Raw genomic sequence first — 18721 nt, forward strand, 5'->3', positions numbered from 1 at the left:
TAATGTATCTTCAGTAAAGAAAATAAATAATGGCTACAGTTCTATTTTAGTTTCTATGGGGGAAGATAAGGTTTACTAATTTAAATTACAAAAAGTAAAGTGGTACTAGTCGTTTAAAGTAGAAACATGACTTGTATCCCACTGGAAGATTTAGATCATAAGTTGGAGTTAATATTATTGCATAGCAAGAAATTAGGCAGGAATGTTTCTGTTAAATTACCTTTTAAAAAAAGTAAGAAAAAAAGATTAATCTTATATGAAAAAAAAGTCAAATAAATCATAAAACTAAAAAAAAAAAATTAATAAAATGCTACAACAGTTTGAGAAAATTCCTCAAAAAAACAGTTCAAAATTCATAAAAAAAAAAAAAAAAAAAAACCTTGTAAAGGAATATTAGCAGATTGGAACAGTTGATAGAAGGCAGAATATGTGCCGAAATTATGAAAAGAAAAAAGTAATTGTTGAAGCTTGGGAAAATATTGAAATAAAATTAAGTCTACTCTACTGAAATATATAATCTCAACGGATGTTGACCACCAAGAAGAATTTTTATACTATCATATTGGCAGAGTTCGTCTAGAAAAAATTGGAACTCACAGGTTTGATAACATTTTGAATGAAACAACAAAATTGTATTATGATATGAACATCAATAAAAATATGAAATTTATAATTTTATTACACTTAGTGTATTAATAACTTTTCCTATTTTTTTTTTCATGTGGCTTACAAGCCATGTCAAATTTAATACAACTCGATACCAGCAACTACGGTAAAATAGAAAAGGAAGAAAACTAATGAAAATAAAATAGAAAGGTACCATAAAATATAAAATAATAATAAATTGTAACATATAATAATCTATTTAAGTACGCAGAAAAGTTATTTGTAGGCTTTTGGACAGAACTTAAAATTTATTGAAATTTGTCATAGTCAAATAAATTTTAAGTATATTCATTAAAAAAGAAAAATTAAATAGATAACATAAATATGTTTAAACTGAACAACTAATATTTCTTTACTTATAAATTACATATTAAAGGTAACTTTTTACCAATACTTTATCAGTGAAGAAATTTAAGGATTTAAAGTAGCTCTCAATAATCTAACAATATTATTTACAATTATATACACAATATAATTAAAAGTAACATCATTACATTCTATAATGATAACGCACCTAAAGTTATAATACAGGTATGTTATAAGGAAAATGAAATAATTATACCATAACATGCTCAGTTGAACGCTGAATCACTCAATCCATTTCACATATTGTGTTAATATTAAAAAATTAAAAACAATTCAAAGTTCAAACGACGCTTCTCATTCAGTTTTTGGCATCAATTTATAAAGCGTTTGATCAAAATTTGAAATTTGTTTTTGAATATCTTCTACTTCATTTTCCAAATTGAACATATTTTCTTTTGCTTTTTCAAAAGCTTTTTTTGCTTCTTCATAAGATTTTTTGGCTTCTTCTGCAAATTTTCTCTTTTCGACTAATCTAACAATGGCTTGGGTACGTTTTTCTCTGATTGAGTTTATCAATTGGTCTTTCTGGCTAGTGGTAACGAGTTTTCCCTATAAAAAAAAATAAAAATTATTTATGTAGCAAAGATTTTGGTTAATTTATAAACGTATAAATAAAAAAAAATATGAAGGAGATGGTTGGGGGTGTGGTAAAAAAAGGAACAAAAAATAGTGAACAACTATTTACTTGGCAACTTTTTGCCCAACTTTGTAGACCTTCATCAGGGCTAAAAAAGATACAAAACAAGAAATATTTTGACAACGTAGGATAATACCATACAAAAAAGTAAACTAAGGTGGGGTTAAAAATTATATAATTATACATTAAAAGAAAATGATATAAAAATGAACATAAAGACATAAAAATAAGATGTACAATAATGAGTATATATTGTAATAATTTTAAAAATATTAAAAAATAAAATAAAAAGAATCTTTGCTCGATTTATAACTTTTTTCAAATATAAGAGATAATTGGGTTCTAATTAAGAACTTTAATATCAAATAGATAATATAGTTTTATTATACAAAAAGACTCTTAATTTTATTATATAAAAAGAGAGAGAGACTCTATATCTCAGGGCGGGTTACTAGCAATCAGAATACAAGCACTTTTACAATTAACTTAATTAAATTAATATCTCTGTTACAATTGTATATTAAATTTAGTTATAACCAAAACTAACCAAGCTCTACGATTTTCTTGATTCCTAGTGTTTTCTTTGTTCTTCTATTGTTGTGGCGTCCAAAATGGCTGTTCACAAGTTGCCTCTCTCCTAACAAAATGGCTTCCAAGCTTTCCCGCTTCCAGCCGAAGTACGTCCTCTCACCAGGCAATCCAAACTCAAAGTCCATCTCCTCTCCGCTATCTTCGATGTTTACTGATCAATCCAAAATAATCGATTTTGTTACAATCGATCCGCTTTACTTGCCATGGTTTATGATGTGAACAGTCTGTTGACAATTGTTTTGTTTTTCTATTTCATGTTTGATTTTTCTTTTTCTATAATTACTGTATAGAAACAACAAAGGTTGAAAAACTTCAGTCCATCTTAACACAAACAACCCAACGAACACTTTGGAAGGACGTGCACCGCCATCTTTCTTGTTTAAAAAAAATAACGTATTTCTTTTAGACAAAGAAAACTAGTTAGCTTGCTTTTTGTATAAACAAAACACATTAATATTAAAATAATACATAAAATAAAACATATTAAAACCCTTTATACATCAAAATATATTATTTACTCAAAAAGAGCATATTACAATATATAACTTATATTATTAAAAAAATAATTTATATTATATTTATCTTAACGCTTTCTTAAGACTGGTTATATTACTGTTTAAATAAAGTAAATTTTATCCAATTTTAGTCTCAAAACAATTTATATTTCTTTAAAAGTCTGACGTATCGTCGGCTATCCTCACGGACAATCTTAAATTTTAGAACTATATCAGTTTTAAAAATCTTTATGCAGTTATTAAAATTTTATTTAGCTATATTCAGCTCAGGTCATTAATTTCAGTTCATAATTAGCTTATTTTGTCAATTCTTCTTATTAAATTAAAAATTAAAACTTTTAATCACAGTTAATTTTCACTATTATAATTTATCACAAGATAAATTAGATTGTTTACAAAATAGAAAGAAAGTTCTTTTGCCTAACTTAACTTTATATTTCTTACTTTATTCTATATTCATATTACTTTGTGCCATTCCATTATATAACTTTATATTTTTATTTCCTCATTTATGTTATTTTACTTACATATTTAATTAAGCTTATTTATTATTTAATTAATTAATTTAATAAAGCTATATATACGTTTTATTTTTCATTACTTTCTTTTTATTCTGTGCAATTATTTACTTCAATCATTCTGTATATACATATCAGTGGAGGCCAAGAAGTCGATTGTGAGGCCAATTTGGGTTGATCGCTGGTCGCTCGCAATATCTAGAGTGGGATTCCGTGTACCACAGACTTAGAAGCGATTGTAGGAGACAAAACTTTCAAGCAATAATAGTACCAGACATATTTCATATGGATCCAAAGTTAATTATTGTCCGTGTTATTTTAGTTCCCCTGGATGTTAGTTTTTTGGCCTTTTTAATAATTACTGTTGTTGTTTACATAAGTAGATAAGCCATATATCAGTATTTCAATGCGATGTGTACTCAGCGAGCTATTGATAGATTAACAAAAAGTAAGTCATATTATTCTTTCCTGATGCATTTTCCTGGCCCCAAAAAACGTGAAAGTGAAATATTAAAATTGAATTATCAGCCATACTGTGTAACTTTATAACAACTTTTTCATATTCATGAACCAATAGTACAACAACCTATACATTGCAGTTGATAAAAAAATTAAATTGCATATTAAGTTTGCAAAAATCTATCATAAAAAAGTGTCAGAAAATTGAATTTTTTAGGTACGGATGCTGCTATCGAAAGTTGAGTCAGGAAACTTATTTTCTTCATGAGTCTATATCTCAAAAACTTAATAAGTGATTTTAAAAATAAAAAATGGTTTTGAATATATATCTTACTTGTCCACCCATACCTCACTGGAATGCACCTGATATTGAAACACAGTGTATAAACATAGTACACATTTCACACCCCTTCTTCCCCCTTAGACTACTCCCAGTTGATTGTGACACATGCTTATAAACGATAGGTGATTTTTTATCACAGTCCAAATAGTAGATTTTAGAAAAATATTTAGTACAAGAGCCCAAGAGAAGAAAAAAGGCAATTATCTTACCCCAATTTTTGATTACTTTAATGAAAACTATGTATAATTACTAGTCAAAACTGATGAGTCTGCCAAGTATTGGTAGAGGGAATAAAAAAAGGCGGCTGTTTCAAAGCGATAAAATTTTTCATTAGGAGCTCTATATCTCAAAAAGTGGGAACAACACAAGAAAACCTAAGAGAATGTCATTTAAAGAACAGTAAATTTGCTGAAATATGAGCCCTAATAGAGTTATTTACGTTAAATAGTTTTTGAGATATAGCTTTTTAAAAAGCAACATTTCAGAAAAATATTGTATGGGATGTACTGAAAGATCAGTAGTTAGTGAATTTATTTTTAAAAATCTATACCTCAAAAACCATTTGACGCACAGATGTGTATTAGCGCTCAAATTAAAGCTAGTTTAATGAGCTATAAAATAGTTCATGATGATCTTACTTATCCACCCATACCTCGTTGGAATGCACCTGATATTGAAACACAGTGTATAAACATAGTACGCATTTCACACCCCTTCTTCCCCCTTAGACTACTCCCAGTTGATTGCGTCGCACGCTTATAAGCGATAGGTTAAACTGTTCAATACTTAATAAACTGTTTAACCTATCGCTTTGAACAGCCCTGCAAAGTGGGACGAAACGTCGGACATTAAATACTTAAAAACTATTATTGCTTTTTTTAACCGCAACCCTGACCATCTTCTTCATATATTTTTTATTCATTGGTTGTTATCTTATTTTTTGTTCTTGGCCCTGATGAAGGCTGGAAATTATGGCCGAAATGTTGGCACTATTAAATAAGTTTTTTAAACTTATTTGTGTTATTTACTGACCACACCCCTAACCATCTTCTCCTCGTATATATTATCCACATTCTCATCATTATTTTATTTTACCAAAATAAGAATTAAAATAACACAAACTATTGGATCTAAAATGAACAAGAGACGTAATAATACGTAAAAATAGAAAAGTTAATAAGAGAGAAATAAAAACAAAAAATTTTACACATTTAAAGGTAGGAAAATTGAGGAAGAAAGATCAGACTTAAAGTAAAGAAAGAATAAATAAAAACATAATTGTTTGAGAGTGGTTAATATTAATAATAACATAACTTCAAATGATCCATTTACTCTCAACAGTTTATTTTAATTTTCCAACATTTCGGCCTTAGGCCATTATCGAGGAGGGAAACTAAAAATTGTTTTCATATTATTACCATATTACTCCCTCACACACAACACTGATACTTCTGAATATAATTAAATTATTGATGTCATAATTCATTAAAAAACATTTTGCACTTACAGGCCAATTACCCATGTCATATAATCTTCAAAATACAAACAATTATCAGAATAATATCATAACAGTTTCCTATTAAAATTGTATTAAATGACTATTTACTTACAGAAATATATAATCTCAATGCATCCAAAACTATTTTTTAATTTAAAAAATTAACAAATTGTGCTTAACGTATCTGTCCTGGGGAGGACGTGACGGCTGTGCAGGTTGGGGCGCAGGTCCCAGTGGGCTTGGTTTGGAACGTTGTGGGTTCGATTCCCACCTGGAGCAGTTAAACATTCATTTTTCGGCGGTCGAAGAATGAATCTTGACACTCCCACCTTGGTTAGTATGCGGCGGCAACCTACGTAGCCGTCAGGGGTTGGAAAAAAGAACCACTAGCTGGACTTGTTCCCCCCACCAAATAAAATACCAGTACCAGTAATGTATCTGTCCTGAACAAACTACATTCAGTAGCAAATTCTGCCATTCACAAGGAGAGATTTTTCTAATAAATGATTTAGCTTTCCAATATTTAAATAAAAATTAGTCAACTAACTGTTCAGAAGCTTAGGTAGATCTATCACGTGGCTAAAAATTGTTGAGTAAACATAAGCTGTTATTCAGTGCTGATTGGGTTTCATTAATATAAATGGTCCCACCAGCAAGGTTAAGAGTTTAAATGTACCTAGATCCATTCTCAAAAAATTAATGCTTCTTCTTTGATTCTCCACAGCTAGTTCTTGAAGCAAATTTTGATTTTATCCTCTTCACTTCATGCCGAGCAATCCATGGTTTGACAAACAAAAGTTTTTTTTTCTTTTTTTCTTTCTGTATTTAAGTCACAATGATGGTATGCAAATTTGCATACATAAGCTACAACTGCATCCACAGCAATAGTAAACCTAACATTTAACATGTAAGCCTTTCTTTGATGTATAACTTTTTACAACTTAAAAATAAATTTTATAAAATATCATCAAAGAACTTCTTAAGTACTGGTCTAACAACTCTCTCTAATAATACTAATTTCCCCTCAGTTTTTCTTCTTTATGCTAGCGTAACTCATAGCTTAGAAATGTGTCAGTTATAACATGAATATCTTAGGGTGGACCTTATAATAGACAAGCCTATAAAATATAACAAACTTTACAATGATGTGTAGATAGTTAACCATGAATTATGTATATGAGGAGAAGATGATTGGGAATGCACTAAGCAAGGAACACAAATAAGTAATAACTTATTTATTAGTGCCAACGTTTCGGCCAGAATGTCAAGTCTTCATCAGGTCTAAGAACAAATAACAAAATAACAACCATCATGAATAAGAGGAATTACAGGATGATTAAAAATAAGAAAATAACTAACATTATAGATATTTAAATAGTGTTGAAAGATATGTATCGTCTAAGTATTATAAGAAGAAAAAGGCTGTATGAGAAAAGTAATATTAAAATTAATTGAGAGGAAAGAACAAAAAATAAAGTAACTATGAAAATCTAGTTAGTAAATATATGTATGAAATGAAAATTATTTAAACTAACATTATAAAAAAGTAGGAAATTTTCATCACTTTATTTTGGATAATTTTCATTTTGTGTATATATTTATTAGTGTGTTATATATGTTAGTTGTTTTCTTATTTTCTAATCATTCTGTAATTATTTATTATAGTTATTTTTTCTTAGCCCTAAAGAAGGCTCGAGATCTGGCTGAAACGTTGGCAAGTTATTACTTATTTGTGTTTTTCACAGATTGCATTCCAAATCATCTTCTTCTTATATAAACAAAATTTACAATCGAAGAATTACATAAGACACAAATAATGAGTTATGATTTACTCACATCGATTAGCCTGGCGTTGGGCACCGGCCTCGTAACTTTAATTATTACTTTCTTTTCCTTTGTCATGTTGATTAGCTGGTCAGCTTTGATGGTGATGATTTTCTGCCCGTTTGGTTTTGTAAACAATTTTGGCAATTCGTCCGTAACTGGTTTGGGTAATATTTTAACAGGTCTACTGATAATTGAAGGAAGCACTTTTACCAATGGTGAAGTTGTGGTTGTCGTATTGTTGGTGGTGACAGTGGAAGGTTTCGAAAAACTTAAAGCAAGCTTTCCAGCTTCTGGAAAAAATTATAAATAATATATTAATATTGTTATTGTAATATTAAAAAAAATTATTTATAAAAAATAATAATAATTTTAATAGTTTTTTACTTTTCTCATATCTAAAGTATAGCTTAGGTTCAAATGAAAATCTTTAATATTTAACAGATAGGAGAATTTTTATTTTTAATTATATATAATATAGAATCTTAATCTCAGGGCGGGTTTCTAGGCAATCAGAACATACATTCAGCTACTAATGACACTGAATTAAATTATTTATTAGCTACTTTTACAAATATGCTTCAATTCTATTTTGAGCAACTCTAACCAATTACTCTATGTCTTCGTTCTCAACAAACACTGACTAACTGTAAACAAAACATTTTGTCTTCTTTCCCAAAATGCTATATCTAAAGTTCAACAAAAGATTCTCTTCACCTTCCCTCTCAGGAGACGTCCTCTCACCAGGCAATCCAAAACAAAGAGTCCCTTATTCTTCTTAGGTGACTCTTCGATGTCTTCTTTTTTCAAGACGTCTACCACTGAGAGTAGCTAAGGGATCTTCAGGACATCCATCTCCTCCATCGCCTAAGCAACGAATGAATTTCCCCAACCGTGATCTTTCTCTCGATGTTCTATGTAAACATCGATTGCAGCACAATAGTTTTAAGTTTTTCCTTTATGAATAATTTTCTTTAATACTTGTTTATAACTTCTTCAATTTACTGTAACTACAATTATGATAGGAAGTTAAATAAAGTTTAAAATCCTGGACGTTGGCTCGATAACGTTGGCTCATTAAAATAGTATAATTCTACTATTTGAGTTTTTTTGTCCGCACCCGGACCATATTCCTTTTAACTTAAAGTTTAAAATATTTGTGTCTGCTCAAAATGGCCACGATTCAACGGACTTTACAAAAGACATGTGCCGCCATCTTCTTTGTTTTGAATAATGATCTTTTCACTCCACATTTGACTGAACAAAATTGGTTAGCTTTCTTTTTGGTTGAACAAAGCAAATAAACAATAGTGAAATGATATACATAAAACAAAAACATAACCAAAACCATTTATAAATAAACATAACTATTGATTAGAAAAGAGGATATTACAATACATAACATAAAGAAAGAATTTAGGAAATAATTCTCACTTTAAAGCAACATTTATACCAATTAAGTGAACAAGTATTTAATAAACAGTGGTTCTCATTACCAACAGGGAGACAGTTAAAGCACCCTCCTATTTACTATTCTGATGAACAGCATATAGTAGGCGTCGGGAAATGGAATCTGAGGACAGTTCTAGTACAAACATTACTATACATGATATAGGGCTCATAGCAGATTTTGTCCAGAATCGCCAGCAAGCTGCAGTGGAATGGGAAGCGGAACTAGACAGAAAGGGCATAGTTATCAATGCCAAAGTGGGCGAGAACCTGAGGATATGCAGATCTATCTAACAGGATTAAAAAAGCAAACAACATATATTATGAAATTTGCAAAACTGTTGATGGGAAACGGGAGGTTGAGAAAAAAGTAAAACTATAAATCTTCAACACAATTTACCTTCCCATCCTATTATATGGAAATGAGAGCTGGGTTCCTCAGAAACATTTAAGCAGTCACAGTAGTAGAAATAAAATATCTTGGAAGAGTAACCGTGCAAACTCGGAGATATCTCACAAGAAATAATAGAACAAGAGAGGATTTAGGAGTGAAACACCTAACCGAGATCTTGGAGAAAAAACAATTAAAGTGGTTCAGCCATATAGGTCGAATGAGGAAAAATCGGGAACCTCGCAATTCCGTCGAGGCCTGACTAACTGGCAGGCCAAGGATGTCATGGTTGTATCTAATTATCCCACTGGGAGAGAAGAGAGGAAAGCGGCTGGAGTCCATGCAAGTAACCGAGACGGATGGCATGGCATGCTTGGAATGACACGGCACCTCCATGCTGAAAGTCCCAAAGGAGAAAGGGAAAGAAGATTCTTATTACCAACCCCTGATGGCTACCTAGAGGTTACCGCCTCCTAAACCCGGAGAGGGAGGGAGTCAAAATTCATTTCTCATGAGATAAATATTTACTCCCTTAGGTAGGAATTGAACCCATACCATTCCAAACCAGGCACTTCTGAATTCTTATCCCAATGTGCTCGACCATTCCAGCCTCTATGGGTTTTATTAAGGTAAAAATTTAAATGCTGGCAAGTGTTTAGTTTGCACCTATAAGTTGGTTTCATTTCATAAATAAGTCAAAACTATCAATCATGTAGTTTGTTAGTGGTACAATTTCACTGATTTGTATTTTTGTACTTTTTAATGTCTAAGATATTACTAGTAGCTGTCTCCATTATGAGACTAAAATTATTAGTATTTGTACTCATTTTCAAGTTAGATTAGTATTGTATTGATAAGTATTATGAACTAATAAATAAAATAGGGTCCTGGTAGTAAATGGAAACAGAAAATCAAGGTGTTATGTTTTTAAAATTAAAATAAAATTCAAGTATCCATTACCTGTAAGCTTAATGTTTTGACCTCTTTCAACAGCCGACGAAACCACAGTTCCATTATCAGGCTCCAACATGGTGATGCCATGTTCTTTCAGCATCTGTATAGCATCTTGTTTATCGTTTTGCACTGAAAAAAGAAAAAATAAAATTACAAAATAATAACAACCCCACGATGACCAAAACTTTAATGCAGCATTAGATATGTGAGATCAGAAATGGACATTTATGACTTTATTATTATAGTCACAGCTTTGAGCAATACTCCCCTCATATCTTCCAAACACATCACCTCCTGCCACTAATTATGATTCAAAGAACCATATAAACTTCATTTGTATGCATTTAGATCTCAGATTGTTGTAAAATTCTCTTAATTTTAACATCTTTAAATAATGATGAAAAGTTTTTGCAAAAAACTCTTCATATAAAGATCCTCTACAAAAAAGAAAGATAGAATTACTTACCACCATTAGTAAAAGGTAGCATCTTCGGTTTCTCATCATTGTCTATGAGTTCGATTTTAGTGTCGACGTTTTCACTCTTTTTATTTAGAATAATGCCAAGTCCGATCTTCCTTCTCTTTGCGACCATTTTTAATATTTCTGTAAGATTATAAAAACAACTATATATCTAAATTGATAAAAATTTTAATTATAAAATCAAAATAATAATTTTTATTAATAATAATGATTTTATTATTTGTTCTTTTCTCTCAGTTAATTTTAATATTACTTTTCTCATACAGCCTTTAACACTATTTATGTTTCTATATAGGGTTATTCATTATCTATAGTTTAACATGTTACAGCATTTAACATGGTTGAGAGTCTGTTACTAGGTCTATTAAATGGGGAATGAAGTCATGCAACAGACCAACTGGGCTCGTAATGTTTTGTTTGTTGTGTTAGGTTACTTGCTCGTAACTTGTGTTGGTATTGTTTTGGATGTTTTTAAAACTAATAAAGCAATGGATGACAATAATAATAATAATAATAATAATGTAATGCCAGTTGTCAATTAGCTCATCTTGATTCTCTTCCTCGCAAGTTAGAAGATCAACAAGACACTCAGTTGCCAAACTTTCACACAACTTCTACTTTTCACTTACTTTAGGCATGTTGTAATAAATTACTTTAATCAAAACTTAGAAGTAAACAATAACATGAAGTTTTGGAAGAAAAGGTTATAAAAAAATTTGCTCAGAAAATCCGCTAGGAGCTCTTAATGCATTTAACATTTATCAAGACTTAAAATAGGACTGCTCACAATCCTATACTTTACTACATTTAACATGGTAAAACATTTTACATATAACACAATACCATGAATACCACTTATGTTAGTTATTCTCTAAGCATTCTGTAATTCCTTTTATTCATCATAATCGTAATCTTGTTTTTGTTCTTAGCTCTGAAGGCCTGAAATATTGGCACTAATAAATAAATTTTTAAATTTTTTGACCTCACCCCCAACCATCTTATTATCATTTATATAATACCTAATTATTATTATTATTGGAGCGACAGACCATAGAGGTCCAAGGTCTTGCGCGATGTACATAGGAAATACATCACACATCTCATGACGAGGTTTTCATAGGGTGGGTTCGTCACTCCCACGCCTATTTTTGTGAGTGCCACCCATTGGCTTAAGAGCCTCACAAATGCCCGGGGGGGAGGTTGTGAGTGAGTATTGCATATTTATATGCTTGAAAAAATTCTGGGTAGGGCCGGGGACTCGATCTCGTAACCTTCAGGCTGGGAAGGACGACCGCTCAACATCGGCGAGCCACCAGTAGAGGAGGAAGCTGACCCAGACTGAGACCAGGAGGGCTGGACCAGCCTGGTAACTGCAGGAGGCACCCAGGCGGATGCGCACCAGGAGGACCTACAGAACGGATGCAGATGACAAGGTGCAGCTCCATCAGTAAGGTGCTAAACCTAGTGCTGGGCTGCACCACAGTAAAAAATTAAATAAAAGAAGAAAAAAAAAAAAAAAAAGAATTGGTAATCTTTGGGAGTAGTGGCATGCGCAATCCCCAGCGCACTAGCCCACTGCTCCCGCACCCCGTATGCCAGAAATGGCAAGGGAGGGGGATATAAAAAAAAAAAAAAAAAAAAAAAAAGAAAAGGTAGACTGGCGTGTTATGACTAACCGTGACCTCCATGTAATACCTAAAGTAAATTGATATTTTAATGGAATCAATAATACAAAAACTGAAAATAGTTTGTCATTTTTTGAAGTTTTATGGTCGCTGTTATAAAAAAAATTTCCAAGTTTAATTTTAACTCAAAAAGTAGCTTAAAGGATTCTTGTATTTCATATTATTTTATTATAAATTAAATTAAATTACCTCCACCACCACCGACACCTGCAGATGGTTGGTTATTCCCATGATCTTCGTGCCTGATTCTCTGACTCTCTTTCCTCTTTAAAGAGATTCTCAATGATCTTTCTTGAGGAGATATAGTTTTCGCCTCCTAAAAATCAGTAATGATTTGGTGGTAAAATAAGAAAAACAAATAAAAATCGAAAATATTAATAAATAAATTTAGAATATAAGTAACAAAAAATAAGTGTCTATATGTGATGGGGTTTAGTTTTTGCATTAAATTAAGGCAAAAACAGCATAGAAGCCTGTTCACACGGTAATAGTTTTCAGCTATTGGAGCAACTACCAACCATCAAGCTCACTGTTGTGATAGTTGCCATTTTAACAACATTTATTGTCATAGCGAAAAATGTTTATAACCTCATCAAAAGTAATTTTAATTTTTCTGACTCTATCAATAGGTGAAGATTAGGTCTGCTGTCACTGTGTGGACAGGAAACTGTAATACTGTCACTTTCATGATAGTACTAAAATGGCAAAACAATTCCATGGGATGCAAAAAAACTAAAGAGAAAACTACTTGATAGTTTATCGACAATGAATATATAATTATATAAATAATATAAAAGATGAAATAAGGAGTCAATCTAACCTCAATAAGTTTTATAATTTCATAATATGAATGGTCTTCAGCGATGTCCGCAGGGCTTTTTCCAAATTTGCTGGCTGAATTATATGCAGCACCATAATCAAGCAATAATTTCACTATTTCCTTACTTCCGCTGACAGCTGCCCAATGTAATGGTGTCATCCTTATCTTAAAAATAATAATATTAAAAATAAGTCATTATAATTACACCAAAAATGTAAAATTCTATAATCTAATTACATTTACATTAGTGTAACCACAAAAAATTTGGTGCGGTGTGCGCATCACATAACTTTGACTCACCACCCTACATACTTCCTTAAGTTCTCTGTAGATTAATGGGCTTGTGTTAAATTTATCATTTTTTGGTGATTTATGAAAACATAATCTAAAAAAAAAATATATACATCAATTTTTCTGCTTCTATGGAAATTCGTATTTTAGAGTTTCTTGAAGTGGAAATAACAAATAAAATCATACATAAAGACCTTATTGTTCCGTATGTAACCGATCTAGCCCGAACCAGATATCAATCCTTCCATTATAATCTCCCTAACCACCTAAACCCACTAGTTTCTAACCTTGCTTCCTCTTCCATTCCTGACAATCCTCCAAGGCGCCTGAAAAGAAGATGGCCACCTGCCCAGCTAATGCAAAACATCATTAGAGTGCTACCAATGGGTAGTTTCTCTACACGCCTGTAACACTCCATTTTAATTGAGATAAAATTAACTAAACGTATTATAATGTACAGTTGTAAATATCAATAAATAAATAAAAAGTTTTGTTTCTACCAAGCATACAAGAGTTTAACAAAAAATAACGAAGCTATAATGCAATCGGGAAAGATTGAACGGTCTAGGCTTTTCCCGTTTGAGTCGGATGTTTCTATTTTTCTTCAATAATTATACATGAAATTCTATAATATTTTGTATTTATAAATTTGTTTTTATTATTGCTAGCAATGAAAACCTTTTAGATTTTTTCAAATAAACAAAATTAAAGATATTTTAGGGAAAGATTTTTAAAAATTCATCATTTAAACGCTCTCAGACTATTTCAACGAGGATAAGACCTACCTGATATTAAAAAACATTAAATTCTAAATTTCCATGGCGTGTTTAGTCAATATCATTAGAGTGGTTGAAAAATATTGTTTTAATCAAATATTATTAACTAACTTTAGCAGTTTAATTTTGATTTAATATACCACAAATATATATTTATAAAGACATTAAATGTCTAGATAATTAAATTAAAAAGCTTTTGATACAAATTCTAGACTATGAATGAATTTATAGGTTATGTAGTACTACTTATATGAATTTTTATCATCTACCACTTACATTGCTGATATTATGTTTTCTTTCATTTCTCCTATCTTTATTTTCTTCCTTTTTATTATGAAAATGAAATAAATCGAATACCATAGCCGACAAATTTCAAAAGAACAAAATAAACATGTGGATAACAACATTTATTACTTCCTTTGTTTGCCAAGCATAAGTACAAGTCTTGGATTTGCGGTAAGTGGCAAATAAGAAGATCTAGCATTATACACATTACTTAGACAGGTTCTATAGTAGAATAAATTTTACCTCAAAATAAAAGTATTTCTGATAATTACCATATCACGTGCATTAACGTCTGCACCAAATCCTAACAATAGTCGGGTGATTTCTAAATGTCCTTTTTGACAAGCAACATGTAACGGGGTCCTATCCACCTTATTCCTAGCATCTGGAGATATACCGGATCGTAAAAGCAATTCTGTTACATCTATGTAGTTGTAATGAGCCGTCCAATGGATTGGACTCGTTCCTACCTGAAAATTTAAAGATAAAGTTAAAAAAAAGTTTTAGAATAATCTAACTGAAATAAAAAAAAAAATTAATGAACCACAACTTACCCAGTCAGCTGTGAAAGGTGCTCCAGCAGCGACTAAGAGTTTAATTTGATCTCCATTTCCTAATTTTGCCTCCGAAAGAAGTTGCCGACCGAGGTCGAGCAAATTAGTATCTTTGAGGCTCTTGGCAGCATTATAAGAAACAATTTCCTGAAAATACAAAAATATGTGTTATATATGTATTTTTACATCCATTTATCTATATTTTAAGTCTAAAGTCACACATAACATCCATTAAAGAATGGTGACACAACTGGAGAATCAAAATAAATCCCATCAGATAACCTTTACTCTTCGTCGTAAACCTCTATTCTCCTGCCCTACAGTATCTTTTTTAAATATCCCACAAAAACCTGTTGAACAGATTCGCTACTTAGGACCCCATCTTGATAAGAGACTTACTTTGAATCCCCATACTAAACTGAAACGACAAGAAACTGCTCAAAAATTCCCATTACTACAACGCCTACTTCACAAATGCTTTGAACTTCCCATTTACTACAAAAAACTCTTATAATGATAATCAGACCAATTTGGACGTACGGAATTGAACTTTGAGACTGCACCAAACCATCATATCCCTTGATGCTTTGTTTAGTTGATATTTACCAACAAAGATTTTCATTGTTATAATAAATAATTTAATTCAGGTGATAATAAATAAAAATATATATATTCCAACCACTTTATTCATAAAAATTATACATTAACATTCATATTAAATGTTGTTCAAAGTGATTACCTTAAGGCAGGCTCGGGCATTGGATATGTGTTAATGTCATGCACTCCCGATCTGACACCACTGGAGTTATTTTTTCGGAGTGACATAAAACAGAAAGTCTGTGCAAGCCACCGGGCCATGACCATAATTTTTATGAAGATGGATCATTAAAACTTACTAAAAAATGACACTTATCTAGTGCTGCTGTAAAATAAATACGTCCAGCCTATCTTAATGCTCAAGCTAATCACTTTGAACAAAATTTAATAAGAAAGTTGATGTTTACATTTCATTAATAAAGTAGTTGGAACAGAAATTAATTTATTTATTATAACATAGTTTCCCATAAAACGCATAATTTTTGAGTCATGTGAAAATTAAATTTGCTTTTATTCATAATCTTTTTCCTGAAGGTTTATGCTATATAAAAAAAGTTAAGGACCTTAAAGTAGAAGATAATCATAACACAGATACTCAAGTTTAACGATAAACCACACTTTTTTATAGATTCAGGAGGTTCTGAAAAATATAGGTCCGCTAAAAACAGCTCATTAAAAAAGTTATCCAACTACAACACTCCCCTTAAATAGGTGATAAAGAAGTTCAATCAAAGTTTTCAACTATTAAATAGAACAGATAAAATAAAAAGATACAGAGAAGGTAGATACAATAAAACAAAAAAAGAGTGACATCAAACTAGACAGGTGTTAATGTGAAGGCATACAAAGTATGAAAACTTAAATGAAATAATAAAGAGGATAAAGATAAATATAAAAAAAAACTATTAACTAACATAAAAAAAGAATAATGAATTGATACTTCAGAATATATATTATTGAAAAGATCAATTAATTAAATTAACTAGTGAAATATAATAAGTATCACTGTTATTAATAACGAACTGGTAAATTAGTAATATTGAGGCAGTAGCTTAACTAGCTCTGATGAAGACATACATTGTGGGTCGAAGCATCGGAAATAGATAAATATTTGAAAACTATTGTTCTTCTTTACCATAGCCCTAAACATCTCCTTCAAATTCACTGAGGGCCAATCATCTATTTATAATAAGAAAAATATTTCAATTGCAAAACAGTAGGAAGAAAAATAGTCCCATGGGATGTGATACTCCCATCCTTACTCGTGTATCAACACTCCCTTTAACTATAGTAACTAAAAAATTTAGAAAAATCATTCCTGAATTTATTTTACTATTTAAATGTTGTTTATTGTAACTCGATTGTGTAATTTAAATAAAAAGAGGTATATAGTGATTGTCCCAATGATTTTATAAAGTTTGTGATTGTAATTAGTAAAATTACAGTGTAATCGCTATTAATTTACTTAATTAATATTTATTTATTAAGATAGATTCACTTGATGAACAAGCAAAAATTTTCTTTATAAGAACAACTATAAGAAATTTTTTGACAATTAAATTATAAAATTTAATTAATTTTTTTTAAAAATTGAATGCATATTGAGAGTAAACAGTTATTCTTCTCAATATCAGGAAAACTCTTCATTATAATATTCAGAGCATCCATCATGCAGTTTAGAAATGAAAATTCCAAGAGTTGAGTTGTCAAGTCGAACAGAGACACTAAACGTGATCGAAACACCATAGAGAATTAGAAAAAAGTATAAATATATATATATATCCCTCAGGAATTCTTTCGTAATCTTATAAGTTATTCACCACAGAATGTAAGCCTTAATAAATCTAAGTGTAGAATTGTAATAGAAATACAAATTTTTAAACAAAGAAATTATTATTCAATATTAATGTTATATTCAGTTAAGTTTTAATTATATTCATAATTTATTACATATACCTTCTGTTTTTAACAGTAAAATACTGTGAAAATATAAATAATTAGTTGATCGGTAATTGGAACAAATAATGAAGAGTTACCGCAGTTAGATGAACTCAGCCAAATTATAACTGACAAGTTAATTATGGAGGGTATTTGCATAAAATTATATTTTTATGGATCAATTTGAAGTTAAATATGTGTTGTTAAAATAAAATGAAGACATGATTTCAAAATTTATCAATTAATCAATAATGTAACATAAATATTAAAATATTATTGTAAGTATACTAAAGCTTTTTTTTTAAAAGAAAAAAATACGTTTATTTAATTATTAATAATGAGAATGAAACTAAAACAAATATCTATCACATATGAGTAAATATCGCCTGATCTCATGACTTCCATGATGAAGTTATACCTGAATTGATTGAACGGTGTCCATATTTTCTTCTTTCAATGTCACAATCCCTTGCATTATCTTCTTTTACAACTCTGACATTCCACTTTGATAATTATCTGAAAAAATTAACAAAACAAGAAATAAATAAAAAAATTCCTTCTAATAGTTTCGAGAGAGGTGTTATAACCTAGACATTTGTTTACATCCTGAACGAGGGCAGACTGAAATAAATATAGGAACAATATACCTTCATATTGGTTTAGACAAACGAAGGAGAAGATAAAAAACATTTATTAGGGACATCTTAAGATATTTGACATATTAAAAATACTTAACAGGATGTTTTCTAAGAGTAAACTAACTTCCTGTTTCCTGTAAAATATAACGGAAGTCTTTTAAAAATAAAACATTAAATATTGCTAACCTGGTTAATAAAGAAGGTAGATGGCCAAATAGAACAATGGCTAAATCAAATATCAACGTAATTAAAACATATCCAACCATAAACACAAGTATACGCTCGGAATACACTTACGCTAAAAATGGAGGCTTCTTATGCATTGCTAGTGCCATCAGTATCGAACAGATCAAACAGCGCTAATAATAACAAAGAATTAACTTATAACTGAATAGTCATAAAATAAACAAAACGAATTAAATTATAAAACAATTTATTAAAACTA

The 18721-nt window shown here is 30.3% G+C and overlaps 1 protein-coding gene across 2 annotated transcripts; it reads right to left on the bottom strand.

Annotated features, from left to right (window-relative positions):
• Nucleotides 1–1055: 1055 nt before the first annotated feature.
• Atac3 (Ada2a-containing complex component 3) lies at nt 1056–18673 on the bottom strand. Of its 2 annotated transcripts, none has more exons than XM_067052204.1 (10): nt 18574–18673; nt 18057–18154; nt 15104–15250; nt 14822–15019; nt 13198–13362; nt 12567–12693; nt 10678–10815; nt 10218–10340; nt 7430–7710; nt 1056–1581 (listed from the first exon to the last, which is right to left on the bottom strand). In XM_067052204.1, exons 2-10 carry the CDS (start codon nt 18111–18113, stop codon nt 1327–1329), a joined length of 1491 nt encoding a protein of 496 aa, XP_066908305.1. In that variant the 5' UTR covers nt 18114–18154; nt 18574–18673; the 3' UTR covers nt 1056–1326. The 2 variants fall into 2 exon arrangements, with proteins under 2 accessions (XP_066908305.1, XP_014277022.1); XM_014421536.3 differs by having other exon boundaries at nt 18463–18609.
• Between the last annotated feature and the right edge of the window lie 48 nt (nt 18674–18721).

Source organism: Halyomorpha halys, unplaced genomic scaffold, assembly GCF_000696795.3.
Source record: "Halyomorpha halys isolate HHAL.00 unplaced genomic scaffold, Hhal_1.1 Scaffold19.1, whole genome shotgun sequence".
Lineage (NCBI taxonomy): Eukaryota > Metazoa > Arthropoda > Insecta > Hemiptera > Pentatomidae > Halyomorpha > Halyomorpha halys.

What these genes read in the sequence shown, in the direction of transcription:
- Atac3 (XM_067052204.1), bottom strand. Translation starts at nt 18,113, where the DNA reads ATGCAAGGGATTGTGACATTGAAAGAAGAAAATATGGACACCGTTCAA. An exon ending in CACCTTTCACAGCTGACTGG is followed by an intron (nt 15,020 to 15,103) that starts GTAAGTTGTGGT and finishes TTAAATTTTCAG; the next exon opens with GTAGGAACGAGTCCAATCCA. An exon ending in ACGTTAATGCACGTGATATG is followed by an intron (nt 13,363 to 14,821) that starts GTAATTATCAGA and finishes ATTATTTTTAAG; the next exon opens with ATAAGGATGACACCATTACA.